Source organism: Octopus bimaculoides, chromosome 3, assembly GCF_046866305.1.
Source record: "Octopus bimaculoides isolate indiv1 chromosome 3, ASM4686630v1, whole genome shotgun sequence".
Lineage (NCBI taxonomy): Eukaryota > Metazoa > Mollusca > Cephalopoda > Octopoda > Octopodidae > Octopus > Octopus bimaculoides.
This window is the reverse complement of record NC_142930.1, coordinates 65,408,646-65,426,840: the sequence shown is the minus strand read 5'-3', so window position 1 is coordinate 65,426,840 and position 18,195 is coordinate 65,408,646. Positions and strand designations below refer to the sequence as shown.

Sequence of the window (18,195 nt, the reverse complement as noted above, 5' to 3'; positions counted from 1 at the left end):
CAGCATTTCTAAGTCTGCCACTCTCATTGGCCATGTCTAACAGCTGCACATGAGAATGGTGTAAAGGAGCACCTAGTGATGCAAGCTTTTGTGGCAACACAATCTCTAACTGAGACCAAAGCTGATTTTGAAGACAACAGCACAGCACAGTGGTGCATAGTATGACAGTAGTAATGTTAGTGGAAAAGGTTCTAGCCTGGATAGTGATAAATACCGATTGTATATCTTACTATTAAAACTCCAGCCTTCTTTAGATACAATAATAAGTACAAGGCCACGATGTTTACTCCCTAAACAGATAGCATTGGGTTCAATCCCACTGTGTGGCACTTCTACAATAGTCACAGATAACCAAAGCCGTGTGAGATCTGGTGGAAGGAAACTGGAAGAAGCCGATTTTGTGTATCACATAACAGTTGCAAATAAGCACCACCATCATACTGGTGGTGTCCTTCATTCTCCAGTTTTCCATAAAAACATGTTTGGTCATGGAGAAAATCTACTTCACTTGGGACAGATAAGGGTTGGGTAAGAAGGGTACCTGGTCATAGAAAATCTTACTGAATTCCATCTAACTTATGCAAACAAGGAAAAAGTGGATGTTAAAACTGTTATGATGATGGTATAGCCAATTAGAGGAACTAGTATTTCACTGGTTATAATTTTAGTAGCTTTAATCCTTTAGCATTTAGATTACTTTATATAAAATGTAATACTTATTTATTACCTCCACCTTTGCTAAGGCGGAGGTATTGTTTTCAGTCATGTTTGTTTGTTTGTCTGTGGACAAGATATCTCAAGAACTGCTGAATGGATTCGGATGAAACTTTCAGGGATGTTTGGCTTCATGACTGGTATGAACTGATTAGATTTTGGGATTGATCAGGTACTGGACAAGGACTCTGGATTATTTTTCCTGTTTTTTAACTTAATTTTTGAGAGTAGTCGGGTTCATTTTTAGTATTCTTGTTTGTGAGAGCAGTCGAGTTTATTTCAGATATTTAAAAAATCATTTCTAGCTAATCGTTGAGAGGACATTGGTAGCAGTTTGCACTCTCTGAGTGCTCTTGTTCACATTGATTTGAATTTATCATACATTATTTTGTAGCATGAAGGTACGTGGCTTAGTGGTTAGGGTATTTGGTTCACAATTGTAAGGTTGTGAGTTCAATCCCTGGTGACATGTTGTGTTCTTGAGCAAGATACTTTATTTCATGTTGTTCCAGTTCACTCGACTGGCAAAAATGAGTAGTACCTGAATTTCAAAGGGCTAGCATTGTCACTTTCTGTGTCATGCTGAATTTCTCTGAGAACTATGTTAAGGGTACACGTGTCTCTGGAGTGCTCAGTCACTTGCACATTAACTTCACAAACAGGCTGTTCTATCAATTGGATCAACTGGAACCCTTGTTGTTGTAACTGACAGAGTGCCAGTTGTTTTGTAGTGTTGTGATTTCTATGATGTGATTGTATATTTTTAGAATGACATTGTAAGGTAAGTGTGAGAAGCCTGATCTGGTCAGTATGAACATAAAACAGGTAGAATATCTGGGCCGGATAAGGCTGATTAGAATACCACAGGGTTAAAGGAAGAAAAGGAAAAGCTTAGCCAGGAAGTTTTTGCACTCAGAGCACAAAGCAACTTAGATATCACTGTAAGACAAGGTCTTGTTACTGATTTTGTCACTTAATTGCAGCAGCAACAACTTCTTCTATTGGAATAAAGTCACACTTTAATTCAGAGCAAGGGTACAGTTGACATGAACTGATTGCTGGCCATTCCTCTCTTCCCTACCTTGTATTTCTTGTGTCTACAATATCAATTTTACAAAATGGAATGCTAAGTAGAATTGACTGGGATTTGAACTCACAATGCGAAGGGGCTCAACTATTTTGATCTATGTGTTTTGGCATTCTAGTGTTTTTTGCCACTCAACTTGCATTCCTTAGCACAACAACAACAAAAATGGCAACAATGAAATTTTAATCCAAAATGTAATGAATCAGATTAGAAAATGTCAGTTCAGTTAATGTATAAAATTACGGATTAAGATGTAAATGGTCAAAAGTACAGTGAGGTGGCAGGAAGAATTAGGGGAGAAAGATACAGGGAAAAGAGGTGGAGGCAAGAGAAAGGGAGAGAGAAAAGGAAGAAAAAGTGAGAGGAAAACTACTTTGGTATAAAGTGATATGATACAAAAACAATTAACTGTAAATAAAAGATAAATGGGAAAAACCAAGAGAGATTATAAAAATAAGTTTTTATGGACCTAGGCATCTACTGAAAGATAGATGGCTTGAGACCTGTCATTCAGCTTGTTACTCTTTTCTGCCTCAAGTTTGTGTTTATAAAGTTTAATAGCACACACACACACACAGCACATACTTTCACTACTTTCAGTCACTGAACTGAGGCTAAGCTGGGTTACTTACTGCCTACTATACTATAGTCAGTTAAATCAACTTCAGCACTTATTTTATCACTTGGTGTTTACTTTATCAACCCCAGAAGGATGAAAAGCAAAGTGGGATGGAGTTGGACTTGAACTGAGAACATAAAGCAACAAAACCAAGCATAACAAGGTGCTTTATCCAACAGCCTGCTAATTCTGGTAATTCACCTGATGGCACCATGTTATATAGCACCTGTGCCTGTGCCAAGTAAAAAACCATCCAGCCATAGAATCCAAGCCAAATCAGACCCGAAGCTGGTGCAGCTCTCCTGCTTACCAGCTCTGGTCAAACCTTTCAACCTATGCCAGCATGGAAAGTAGATGTTAAATGATGATGATGATATATATGTGAAATTATCCATCCTCTCCTTTCCTCCTGATTCACCACTGTTTATATTCTCCTTTATATTCATCTTGTTGTACCTGGAGAGTAATATCTGGCACCTAGTTACCAATATCTTTACCTCCCTTCACTTACCTTTACATAAATACAAGGTATCCACGTGTCACCTCTATAGCAAAACACCTGTGCTTGTCTCTCTATCATACTTTAGCCTTCAACACCATTCCTAGCCTAAATCTACTTTATCCTCCTTTAAATACACTTCAACTCAATCAAAGGGGCTTTTCCCTTTTCCTTTCTTTTCATACCAGTGTCATGGAAAAAGCACCTGGTACACACTGTAAAATGGTAGGCATTAGGAAGAGTACCCAGCTACAAAAACCATGTGGGACCTGATGTTGCTGGTCAGATCCTGCCAAACTGTCCAACCCATGCTTACATAGAAAACAGACATTAAATGACGATGATGATCTATAGTATTAGTGTCACAATACCTATTTAAATAAAAATGCATCATAAATCATCATCATCATCATTTAACGTCTGCTTTCCATGCTAGCATGGGTTGGACAGTTTGGCAGGATCTGACCAGCAACATCAGGACTGAGGACTGGCGAACCAGATGGCTGCACTAGGCTCCAATCTGATCTAGCAGAGTTTCTACAGCTGGATGCCCTTCCTAACGCTAACCACTCCGAGAGTGCAGTGGGTGCTTTAACGTGTCACCAGCACGAGGGCCAGTCAGGCGGTACTGGCAACGGCCACGCTCAAAATGGTGTATTTTATGTGCCACCTGCACAGGAGTCAGTCCAGCGGCACTGGCAACAACCTCACTCGAATGTTTTGTTCACATGCCACCGGCACAAGTGCCAGTAAGGCGACGCTGGTAATGATCACGCTCAAATGGTGCCACTATCATATTTACTTGTGTTTAAGGTGGCAAGCTGGCAGAATCATTAGCATGCCAAATGAAATGTTGAGCGGCATTTCATCTGTTTTCATGTACTGACTTCAAATTCCGCCAAGGTCGACTTTGTCTTTCATCTTTACAGGGTTGCTAAAATAAGTACCAGTTGAACACTGTGATTGATGTAATCAACTTATCCCTTCCTCTGAAACTGCTGGCCTTCTGCCAAAATTATAAACCGATATATTTGTGCTTTATTTTGAAATGCTACTATATATTCATTCATTTGAATTGGAAGTTACTCTTAGCTTCACTCATTTCCATGCCTTTATGTATGTTTAGATGTTGGCTCCCCAGCATGACCAGCCAAAAGCTGAAACTGATAAAAGGGTATTTAAGAATATATATGAAATTATTTTTTTTACCCCTTTTCTATGTATTATAAACAAATAAAAAAAAACATAAAAATATAAACCGAATTTCCTACCTTACATCCTTCACAGGAATCAACTCCATAATGGAAGCCCGATGACTCATCCCCACAGACTTTACAGAGGGGGGCTTTAGTTCCATTTTTTGAACTCATCACAGGCCTAGTATTCACTGGAATCTCCCTACAAGAAAGAAAAAAAAAGAAAAAAGACAAGGTCAGAAAATATCCTATAATTAATTTACTACAGACAGGAACATGCAAACATAATTTACGATGATAATTTTTTTTTTATGTTGGTAATGAAGATAGGAATGGTGGTGAGGATGAGAGTGGTAATGGATAATGAAAAGGGAATGTGGTGATGGGGATGCTGATGAGAGTGAAAATGACAATAATGATGAGTAAGGCTTCAATGCAAAATAAAGAAATCCAAAGACAGTTTTCTTTCATACAACAAAAGCAATATTAGACTATGTTGTGGAATACACCCTGATACACATCCTAATTTGGAGAATACTGTTTTAAGAACACACACAGTGGAAACTCAGTTTACAAATGCTCTCATCACAAACAATTTTTTTAGTATAAAACACCTCGGGTGATGAACAGTGTTTCAAGTAACAAACATGCAAGCTGGCAACAATGGTTGGTGAGAAGCTGGAAGTTATCAGTGAGAAGAGTGTCAGTTGCTGTCTAACTTTAGCACAGTGCACATCCCTGCTCGAAGTCACTGTGCCTTTTCTTGAATTTCTTTTGCGCAAAATAGTTTTGGCTTACGACTAATTCTGGTGATGACTGGCTATCAGGAACAAATTAAATTTGTAAATTGAGGTGGAGGTGTAGGTGTGTGTGTGTGTGTGTGTGCGTGTGTGTGATAGCTACATGATTCAATAACCAACAGTATTAAGGCTTTTAATGGATTCAAGTTACATTTTTCACATACATTCACTTATAATTTTACAACTTCAACAAACTCAAATCAAAAAACTTGAATAGTTCTGTGATATTTTTCAAAAGAGATCAACACAAATTATTATTATTATTTTTTTTAAAGATCACCCTTAAAAAAGAGACAATTAAGGTCGTGTCCAATGTTTTTTTTTCTTTTTCAGTTGGTAATCTTTTCTGAAGCACTGCGTTCAGATGGATCAGAGCAATGAGGAGAAAATAAGTCACCTTGAATGATGCCACACTGATTCCATTGCTATTCTCTATCTATGTTTCCTTGGATATTTCTTAATAAGCAGTTTCTAGAGCCTTCAAATCATGAAACAGTTTCTAATGTATTCCAAGAATTAAGTGCAATATAACTTGCCATATATTACCTAACCATGTACAGTATTTCTGTTGCATGGTCATTTAGTTTCTTATATGTCAAGTATAGCAAACCTGCACATCTATAGCGATCAAATTGAGCAGGCCTTGGTCAGAAAATAGTTCAGACTAAATTCATAGCAACAATTTTGTTACAAAAACATACGTCTGTTATATCAAGCCACAGTTGAGTGGAGAAAATAAAATATACTTCAATGAGTTACAATTAAGTGTAGCAAGCAGAAAAGCACACTACAGCATACTACAGTTGAGTGTAGTAGGCCTATGTCACTGTAGTAATAGAGGGCTAAGGCCAACTGCACACATAAAAAGAGCTCATTAAAATATCAGAATAGTGCTGAACTTGATGTAAATATAAAATAAAAATGGAAAAAAAAAAAAAAAGCATTTCATGGCTATTTATATTTTAGCTTTGTATGAAGAATATCTTTGAAAACAACTAGTTGCTGAAACACACATACAAATAAATCAACATTTTGAGCCTGATGTGCATGTGTTTATGTCAGCACACCTGCATATAACCATGAACACATACACACTTTATTCTCCAATCTTTACAGCTGATACAAATATTTGGTAAACAAACTACAGGTATGATTGCATTATGATTCCAAATTCAGAGTACTTTATGTGGTCAAGACTGGTAAGATGTGCACTAGCAATATTTTGGGGGTAGAATTTGATTGAATCCACCCTATCTTAAGCACTTGCATATAGACTGTATCTATAGAAATTTCTATTTGGCTTGGTTAGTCAACTTTTACCTCTAAATATACAATGACCATTACCTCACTGGTATGGTTGTATTTGCCCTCCAACCATCTCTTCTATTGCTACTTGAATATGCTGTTAAGCATTTTGCCCAGCATGCTAACGATTCTACCAACTCACTGCCTTCTTTAATAATTATAATATTGCTATCTTGTATAATAATTGCACCAATTATTGGCAATTCTTTTGTCTTTCCATATTTCTTGTTTGTTTTTAAATCTTCTCTTTCGCCTCACCCAATCAATTTTATTCATATATTGGTAAATATTGTAGTCATATTGTTAGTAACAATGATTTTCAACACAAAGCTTTATAGAGAAATTTTTAAAGCACATATCTGAAGAACAGGATCAGGACTCAAATACCAAGATGATATTCATTATGGGTTTTATGTCTGCTTTCCATGTTGGCATTGGTTGAATGGGTCATCACATTCCAAAGTCAATTCTTAGACAAGTCAAAGAACCACATCTCATTCACATGTTGCTTTTCTGGCATGGTTTCTGTGGTTGGATATCTTTCCCTACCACCAATCACTTTACAGAGTGTATTGGATGCATTTTATTTCCTTTGACAAGATATTACATTTGCTAATGGAAAAGGTGTTACAAACAGCAAGCTGATCATAACTTGTAGCGCAGGCAGAACAAATAAGGCACAGGAAGATGTTGTGACATCTGTACAGAAAATGGTGAGCCTCACAAAATGAGAGGATTCAGGATCAAGAAAAACAGTAAAATGTTTTATTTACTATAAAGCCAATCAACCTATTCTAGCTGAAGAGAAGAATCATAGCAAAAACTAACCAATAATGGTAGTCTGTTTGTTGGAATATGTGTCCAATTGTTACATTTTAAACAGATCTAACTATGGAACGAAATTAAGACATAATTGAAGTCCTTAACATAATGAAGCAATGTTATAAAGGGCAATAAATTCATGCATCAATAATAGAAATAAGAATATTTATAAAATGTGAAATTTTTGAATGTCCTACTAGTTGTCGTCATCATCATCATCATTAGTAGTAGTAGCAATAAGACTGTGTATTGGCAGAATTGTTAGAGCATCAGAAAAAATTGCTTTGCTGTATCTCTAGTACATTCAGTTGTAAAATATTTGAAGAAAATAAGGCATTTTCAATTTGATAATGTTGTCCTTAGGATCTGGACAGTACTCAGGTGAACAATTTTTTGTAATTCTGATGCTTTGGAATTTTCTGTTATTTGGCCATAGTGTTTAAGAGTGCATTTTAGTACTGTCTCTAAAGTTTCAATAATCACAGGTACAGTTGCTCTTAGACACCACATTTTTGAGACCTCTATTTCAAGGTCCTTTAGCATTTAAACTGGTCATATCCAGTTAAATATTCTGTTTCATGTTAAAACTGGTCAGCTCCACCCTGACATATACCTTATAAGACCATTCTAAAGTTAAACAATCGCATCATTGAAATCTCAAAACTACAAGCTAATACATAATTAATTCAAAGCAATATGAATAAATGAACAACACATTTGACAGAGTAATAATCTGAATGCTTAAGGGCAAAACATATTTGCTTAAATATTATTATTATCATCATTATCAGCATCAGTAGTAGTTGTAAAAAGTATTTCAAGCCAAGATGGCATTGCTCAACCTTCAAAACACTGATTACCAACAAATGTTCAGACTGAACATTAACAACAGCAACCTCTCCGGTCAGGAAAAAAATCACCAAATGTCACTGACTTTGTTCTGTCCCTTTTCTGTTGACTGTCTCATCAAAAATTAATAAAATATAATAAAATAATCAATGTACATAAATATATTTTTGAGAGATGGTTGGGTTTTTCAACTATTCTCGTATGAGTACAGCATCAACTTTCTAGACACTGATGGTCTGGAACCTCTTATAATCTGCACTAGTTTATGAGCAGCAACTGCAAACTCCTGTAGTCACCAAACTTGTTTAGTGGGCAGCCCCGTTTCACAGTTTCTTGTACAGTGGAGTATAATAAAGTTGTATCATTTACACTAATGTACAGATACTTGTATTTTATTAAATTATTTGAGTAAATCTAATACCTGTTTAATATAGGGTGTGTTGACTAAAGTCAAAGATTCTGGAACCAGAGATTTGGGGAAATCATTGTTGTACCTGTATTTAATCTCCAGAGCAAAATGTCCACAGATTTCCAAAATTATTACATTTACTACACTGACAGAACAAAACAAAAAGTTTATTTACAAGGTGAATGCAATTTGCTGCAACCAATTTTGCTCCCAAGGGTACAACATTGTGAAAATTTGGACTTCAATCAAATTTCTTATCAGATCAAATAAAGAATGATATCTTTTGAGTGAGAGTTGCGGGGGTTGGTCAATGATTGACGGAAGAATCAAAGAACATGGCCAGTAGAAGAACAAGAAGTAAAGAGTAGAAGTAAAAGAATTTGAAAAGAAAGAAAAATATAAAAAAGAGAGAAAAAAAAAGGAGAGGAAAATGAAGAAGAGAGGGAGAGATGCAAGATAGTAGTGAGACAAGTGTGGAGAAAGAAGCTTTGGAAGAAGAGAAAGACAAATCATAAAAAAATGAGAGAGAGAGAAATCAGAGGAATGTGAAGAAAGAAAGACATAAGGAATGGGAAGAGAGACAAAGAAAATGGAGAGTATGTAGATTGATATAGATAGAGATGATTGAAAGTAAGTAGATTGATATGGATATAGACAGAGATGACTGATAGACAGACAGCCACTTTCAAGTAAGCAGAAAATATGGATTGCAAATGAATCAGTTAAAACTGTTGAGCATTCACCAAGGAAGAGTAGGAAATTGATTAAATATTTGGCAGTAGTGAAAACTACCAGCCATTAAATGGAGAAGCTAACACAGCTGCTACAAGTAGAACTAAGTGTTGGGGTTTCAAATATGACAGCAGACACTCAGGTGGATGATAACACTTCAAATGAAATATAAACGTATGATATAGATAGTTACAGTAAAGCGAATTATTTTTAATATGGAAAAGATGATTTATTTGGTATCTTTCAAGTATGAGAGATGGAAACAGAGAGTAGTAGTATTGAGGTAAAAATGTATGTAGAACAAAAATGCATATAATGAGTACATATGCAAACAATACTGATTCACAGAGTTTAAAAATGTATAATTTTTAAAAATCTTGACATTTTTCAAGTAAGAAATATATTTCAAAGATGCTTAAATATTAATGGTACATTTTCCTTTTTTTTTTTCATATTCTATTGTTACTGGCTATACCAATGGCTTTTGCATATTCTTACTGGTGGATATATCAATAATACTTGTGTATCATTAAGTGAAAGCTAGCAAGCAAAAAAATTTGTTTAATCAATTAAAATTACACTCATGAGGAGAAAAAAATCATTAGTATAATGATGATTCCTGTCAAGATTCCTTTATTACTGAATAATGGAATTTGTATATACCTTATTGCTGCGCGTGCGACTGTGTGTGTGTGTGTGTGTGTGTGTGTGTGTGTGTGTGTGTGTTATTGATAGCAAGTCATCACCTCATGTTTATACACAATGCAAAAACCTGAATTACAAGGCCGTTGTTTTCATTTTTTCCATTAGAAACATGGTTCAATTTATATGGTATTATAAAAATGACTACTCAGAGTTGCATATTCATAGTACATGCGTGCGTGCATGTGTGTGTGTGTGTGTGTGTGATTTCTTTGTTTGCCACATGTGCAACTCCCATAACACACACATGCATATATGTTCATTCAGTCAGTCATTCATTAGTACAATGAGTCCGTATCAATGACTACAAAAAGGGGGATTGATTGATAACAATGGAAATGAAAGATCAATGCTCTTTCCATGTTAGCTTTCATTATTCTGATGAATTGGAAGCAAAAAGACAGTGTAAGAGAAGCACTTGTATTTCAACATTCCCCTTTGTGTTTCTCTATTAGTGGCAGCGCCCACCAAAACCATTTCGCTACTTGCATGGTGCTTCATAAAAATAAATAAATAAATAAATAAAATCTGATGGTAGGGTGTTGCAGTTTTGTTGCATGCTTTGATAAAAGCATCTGTGTACCAACAGGCAAAAAAAAAAAAAATCCTAACTGAAGATCCAATGGTAAAAATGTACTGAAATATGGAAAAAGGATGGGAAAGGAGGACGTGTAATTAATAATGAAAGGAAAAGTAGAGCAGGATTTAAGAAAAAAAACCATGGCAAAAAACATTGAAATAGATAAAGTCAGATCGGAGAAAATTAATGAATTAACAGTTGATCCAGAATAAAGAATGGAATTTAACAAATTAAGAAAGTTAATATAGTATCAGCTCTGTCAGCATGAGGCTACAGGGTGTTGTTGAGTAGAAATTACAAACAAGTTGTTGTTCTCACCTGTCCATTAATATTAATATATCTTAATATAGTAGCCATGTGTACAAGATAATATTGATAGAGACTCCAAAGAAAAATAACCTATATATGTGTGTGTGTCTCTCTCTCTCTCTCTCTCTCTCTCTCTCTCTCTCTCTCTCTCTCTCTCTCTCTCTCTCTATATATATATATATATATATATATATATATATATATATATATATATATATATTTGCCAGGAAGAGAGATAATAGGTATAGAGAGTGATAGACAAAAACTGCTACATAAAAAGAGCCCAGTAGTGCTGACAGGTCTATAACTATATGGAGAGATTGAAAAGCAAGCACTGACTAACCTACCCTTTTTCATACACCTCCTCCTCGTAATTCTCTCTTTCACTCACTCTCTCATACTGTCTTTAATAACTACACTAATAACTACTGCGTGTGTGTATGCATGCATGCAAATTCTTTTAAGTGCCTGTGAGAAAGAGCTAGTGGAATTTGTATGCACGTGTGTGTGTGTGTGTGTGTGTGTGTGCGTGCGCACGCGCGCGAGTGTGAACACTATATTCTATGTATGTGAAATTTCTTGTTAGCATACACATTATATTGAGGTGTATATGTAGGACATGACGTGTGCGAGTTAGTGAGTATGCATGCATGGAAGCATGCATGCCTATGTTAATAGCTCATATAGAAATGAATACTGCTTTCTCTCCTATAAAGAAAGAACAGAGGTGTTCTACTGATGTTAGAGAGACAGAGAGAGATAGTGTAAATCAGCCCTGATGGCTGCTTGCAGTACCAGCAGACAAATCACCCAACAAAATCTCACCCTATTGTCTGGGAAAAGGACATGTTAGACACTGTGGTCATGGATATTCTGGATATAAGAAAAAAAGATGGGATGGTCACAGCTGGACTGCCTTTAATCATATGTAGAGCCACCCAAACAGTGCTGACTTGGGATTAAGCGATAGCCATTCACATTAAGTACAAATATATATTTCAGAACTGAGTTAAATAAAAATAAAATAAATTTGTCAAAGAAGTGTTTTGAAGAAGTCAGTTGTATAAATGTAAGGATACCCTATATATATTCATATGCAATGAGTACTTTTCTTCTTATTTGTAAATTCAACCACATACACATGTATGTGTGAATGCATATGTGTGTGTGTGTGTGTATATATATATATATATATATATATATATATATATATATATATATATACACACACACACACACATATATATATACATGCATACATATATATATATATATGTGTATATATATACACACACACACACATATATATACATGCATACATATACATATATGTATATATATATATACACACACACATATATATACATGCATACATATATATATATATGTATATATATATATACACACACACATATATATACATGCATACATATACATATATGTATATATATATGCATATACACATATATATATATATATATATATATATGCATATACACATGTATATACATATATACATACACATACATATATACACATGTATATACACATACATACATATACACATTTGTATATACATACATATTCACACACACACACACATATATATACTCACACACACACACATATATATATATGTATACATACATACATACATACATGGGTATGTTGATGCAAACAGGGAAAATAGAACTTAGAATATGAGTATATATATATACATTTTAACTAATATTTAGCAGAAGTAACAGAGTGACTCAAGGTCCGAGAGTTTTGTGTGTTGTCACTTATCAAGCACACACACACACACACACACACACACACACACACACACATATAGAGTTTTGCAAAACCAGTCTACGATATAAGCTAATATAATGTAATTTATATAGTAACAGTGATGGTGGAAGTTAACCACACGTTGGTTCTGATGATCAAAGGCATTCTTTCCACGACCAACACATCTCTTGTTCAGACATAGTGTATCTAGAACTACATCGTGTAATGTGTCCTTCTAGCTATTCTTTCTAGATTTTTTTTGTTTTTTTTTTTGGTGCTTCTAACTCTGTGACAGCAAGAAAAAAGAATACATAAAAGAGAAACAACACTACAGACAGTCAGAACAGTCTGACTTTATAAAGCTTTGTTTGATTTGTGTGTGTGTGTGTGTCTGTGTTTGTACATGTGCATCAATGTGTGCATGTGTGTGTGTGTGTGTGTGTGTGTGTGTGTGTGTGTGTGTGTGTGTGTGCATGTATGAGTAATCATGTACATGTGTATGCATGATTAAGTAAGCATGGAGTGTAAATGTGTATATGTATGTATGCAAGCATATGTATGCATGTTGGCAGTGTCCATGAGAAAAGTATGTGTATGATATTTCATGAGTGAATATGTACATGCAAATGTATATGCTATATGGAAGCATATGTTTGTGCAAATATGTACATGCGTTGAGTGTGTGAGATAGAGAGAGACTGAGAAAGAAAGAAATAGTGTGTGCATGTAGAAGAGGGTGAAAGAGAGAATGTGTGTACATGTAAAAGAGAGGGAAAGAGGGTGTGTGTGTGTGTGTGTGTGTGTACATGTATGAGAATGAGAGAAAAAGAGAGAGAATGAATAAGCAGGAGTGAGACAGAAGTCTTGGCTATAGGTTTTACCCTGCTATCATTTACGGTTGTATACATAAATAAGGCAAGAGCCAAAAAAATAATTAACAGAACAGAATTTTGAAATTTAAATGATTTTAAAAATGCTATAATTTCCCTGCCAAACTCTCTCCACCCCACACTGCTTCTTCTATTCCTCTTCCAGGAGATAAAACTGAAAAAGCACTTAGTTCTTGTGTAGTAGCAATTTCATGGAACATTAAAAAAAATAAAGTTTTGTTCTCACAACCAGAGAAAAGTCTTCAAATATAAATTCTTTAAACAACTTAACAGTATTTATTTTTTAATTTTTAATATTAGCCTGAGGAAGATAGACTCAATGCTAGACACATAAGAGGAATCTAAAAAGAATGGTTATACATTGCTGCATTTTTACAATGGTAGTGCTGTATGTCTAGGAGGGTGGTTTAGAAGTGTTTTGTTATTTTTTTGTTTTTGTTTTTAATACTTTCTTGTGTTTGTGTGTATGTCTACATGCACACATGAGCATGCATGTGTGTATGTACATAATTGATGAGGAATATAACTATCAGATAAGAAATTATTTCCAAATATAAGATACTTGTTTTTATAAAGAGGGGCATTTATATACACATACAAACATACTTTTGTGTGTATATTGCATATATATATATATATATATATATAAAACCACAAAGATATCATGAAAGAAGATAAACACAATAAAAGTTTCAGTTCTCTTATGCTAGATATATAAATCTATTTATATACACACACAAGAGACAGAGAGAAAGATCAGTGACTAAGAAGACTGGTATATGGTCTTTGTTTGGCTGGATGCTTTTCCATGGGATATTCAGAACGGAACATAACATACAAGTGTAAGCACCACCAAGCTTTGCAGCCTACTGTTTGGTGAGTGTCCAAACATGAAACCTGTAGAATAGCAGTGATTCTACAGTGACATAAAAACTTCTCTTAAGAACTCAGGCAGCTATGACTTTCACACGAGGCTATTAAGAATAGTCTGTGTCTTTACTTCCGGTTCTATGGATGCAATGTTAATACCTAAATATACAAAGGAGTCTACAGATTTTATAGGGTTGTGTTTTATTGGACGTATTGAACCCTCTGCATCATAACAAATGTAATTAGTCTCTAAGGCATCAACATAAAAACCAATATCTTCTGCTCTTTCCTCAAGGCCATGTATGTAAAAGGGTGACAGCTTTCAGATGGTGTCTGTGAAGGGAGTGCTTTTGTCAGCATTATCTGACATTAATATCTCATATTTGTTACCCATAATGCATGTATATGAATGCAAGAAAACATTTGAAATAAACTGATAAAACATATCTATCTCTGTAATAGTAAACCAGCATAAAAAGGGATTTTATTTATACAAAGATCCAAGTAACATTTTCGTTAAATCTGATACTGCAGAAATAGGCAAACTGAGAGGCCCATAGAATTGTCCTTTTTTAGAGACACAAAAATTTCTAATAGAAAATATGAATTCCTTCTCCTGAGGTGGTAATCCAATAGCTTATCCAATGAGCTTCTTTAGCTCTACAGAAGGAAGATGTATTAACATATACTTGTTGTTTAACACCAGGTCAGCTATGGCTACACCAATATTTTATGCATTTATACAATGTGTCCTTTTAAGTTTAAGGAAGCAGAGTGTGATATAAGAAATTTAGCTAATATTTCATACAGAGTGAGTGACTACACTAAACCCAGGTCGGCCCCCAATCAAGCAGATAGATGTATGATTAAAATTGTCCTAGTTATGACAAAATTGTATATGTATATCATATACATTGTCTAATGTGTATTTCCATTTTTAAGACAGTAGAGTTTTCAGAGAGATTTGGCTATTTCTAATAAGCAGAGTAATTGTGTAGAAGCTATCCTAGTCGGCTCAATATACGTATGATTTTAATTGATGTAAGATGTAACTTTAAATAATTGTCTCCATTATCATTGCTATCAATAATCCAATTAATCACATGTAAAATTTCCTGGTGTGTCACATTGTAACAGCTGGAATAATAAGTCTAACTTACAGCATTGCTGTACTAGATCAGATACCAATTTCACATAAATTAACTGTTGTCTTACTTAAGCCTGAGACTTGTAAAAGAGGAAACAACAAGAGGTGACATTCATGCCTGTGATATAGATATCGCTTCAAAGAAGCTAAGGCCTTTTCTCTAGCTCCAGTGACTGAAATTCAGTAATAGGATATTTTCCAACATATGTTGAAGGGCTGAAAAAGTATTTTTGAATTGTATGTATGTGTGGAGTTACATCTAAATATATTGATCTTTGTTTTTAACTTTGTTAACAGTAGATAATCCTTTAACTGAAATGTTCAAGACTAGAAGTGTTTGGGATTTCAGATTTTTCGAGATTTTGGAATGTTGATGTATATTTGCATCTATAAAATGGGATAACTTTTGTATTATATAAATGTTATGTGCTATACATTAGATTTATAAAAATTTCAAATAATTGTGCACACATACACGTAATGACACTAGGGCAGGTTTAGTCACTCCCAACAGCTGAGAGCACAACATATGGATTGCAACAGCTGTACATCACACATGAATCTTTCAAATGTTTTCTGAAATTTTCCATTTGTGGCATTTCCCTCATTTAAAAAAATTTGGTGTTTTGGGGTGTTTTCAGAATAAAGGATTCCAAATTACTCTGCATTAATGTCTAACCCAAGCTGAACACCATACATTTTTAAAGAAGCGAAAAATCGATTATAATACTGACCTCAGCAGGATTTGAACTCAGAAGTAATATAATGCTACATATTTAAATGACTCTAAAGACAGGAGAGATATAATCACTTCTGATAGAATTTGAAACTTTGAGTATGTGGCGGTGCCCCAGCTTGGCTGTAGCTTCTGAGCTGAAACTAGTTAAAGAGTATGTAATATCAAATCATATAATCTACAGTATTTAATTCAATAACCAACTACTATTCCTGCCAAACCCATTGCTTTGGTATGATTGGTCGATGGCAGTCTGTATTCAATTGTCCACATTTACATTCTTAGTTCAAATTCAGCTAACTATGCCTTTCATCCTTCCAGGGGCAATGAAATAAGTACCTCCCAAGTCTTGGAGTTGATTTAATCAATTATTGTCAGCATAAAAATGTCTAGCCTTGTATCTCAGAAATCCATAATAATGATTTCAATTATCAGCACATGGCTATAAAGATGTAGTTTATAGGTAAAGTCAATAGAATTTATCCAGTACACAACAGGTGCTTCTATAATCAACCACAGACAGACTAAAAGCTAAGTTGACCTTAGTGATTTAGACCAATGTGCTACTATTCCTTCTATTGTCAACAACATCAGCAACAATGATATAAATGGTTTCTAACTTTGGCAGAAGACCACAGATTTTAGTGAGGAGGAGGGGAGGAGTAATCGATTAAATCATCCAAACATACCTTGTGGAAATTGAACTCAGAATGTACAGGGAATACTATAAGCTCCCTCCCCACCCCCATTCTATTTTAACACCCTACTGTTTCTGAAACTCATTCTAATAACAACAGCAACAATTAGAAGTATATGCAGGTGACCTTTTGAATAATTTCACAAGGAAAAGGAAAAACAAAGTTGATTATTTTACTTTTATTTTTAAAGAGGACTTGCTTACATTTTGCAACAAGTTTTGTTTTCTGCATAGCAAAAACAAAAAAACTTGTGCTATAATAGTAAACAGTAAGAGATTTAATTTCTAGTAGAACTTTAGGATATAGAATTAAAAGGCAAAGAATATTTGAAAAGAAACTAAGCCTATACACTGGAAATATATATATATATATATTTTGAAACTCCTCAGGTCACCATTTATATTAACCTCACAGTGTAACATCAAGAGAACATCTCAAGCACAAAACACAGAGTGCTTTACATGTTCAAATACACAAAACAACTATGATTATGTTTGCAAGTGATAAAGATATTTATAATAAGTTTAAAGTTGATGAATGTAGTCTGATATAAACAATATGCTTTGAATACTGTGTTTGGTAATGAACAGCTATATTGGCAGCTGACTGAAGGTTAAAGAAGCTAAGAATTGCTGCAGAAACTCATTCAACTTCAATATCTATAACTTATATAAGCTATACACGTTGAAGTTCCTGCTCAAACCTGCAAGAAATAGAAGTCAAATCTCTTTCAAATCACACTTTAAACTCTTAAAAAATATTTGAACATAATATGAGATGATCACAACATGAATGCCTCTGATCATAGATCTACTGGATAACGGTTGACCTACAGCTAAAAACCAACACCAACATTTCTAAAACAAAATGCCTGGAAAGTGGGGCTCTAATCAAGTTGTTATTGAATAATTTTACAAAAACCTGTATTTAAATGGCTTTTCATTCTTACACACACCAAACTTTTATTTTGGGACTCTTTTAGTGGATGATAATGGAAAATAGGTACTTTACCGTAGAGCTGAATGCCAACTGTTGATTTCTGTATATGGACCTGAGTTATGAAAACAAATCATTTCCAAAAGGAGATTTGGTTGGTGGAATTTGAAGATAAGATTGGTATGATATAGCTTTAAAAATATTACAACTAAACAATATAATCACTGTAGTCAATAACTAGTAGCTTCCAACAATTACTACGAATAAACATCCTCTCTCTGGTTTAACCATGGTAACATACTGTCGTGCTGTCCATCGTACCAGGACATCGTTTTTATAGCAATTAAAAAAGAATTACCAGCAGTGGGAGAACCTCTATATCTTGGTTTTGCTCTTTCAAATTGTTACTTTTTCAGAGTTTAAAAATGTATCGTCAGAAAAAAAAAAAATTGATTTGTTTAGAAAACTTTAAAAACCAGCCTTTGGTTAATAATCTAACCCAGTTTTTCTTTATAACTG

General features: G+C 34.4%; 1 protein-coding gene across 2 annotated transcripts in view; it reads right to left on the bottom strand.

Moving 5' to 3' along the window:
• LOC106878243 (uncharacterized) overlaps positions 1–18,195 on the bottom strand; it is a 332,130-nt gene that overhangs the window by 64,282 nt on the left and 249,653 nt on the right. For both annotated transcript variants that reach the window (XM_052966399.2, XM_089349101.1), the window contains exon 4: positions 4,191–4,317. In XM_052966399.2, coding sequence (XP_052822359.1) covers positions 4,191–4,317 — 127 coding nt within the window. The remainder of the gene's footprint in view (positions 1–4,190; positions 4,318–18,195) is intronic.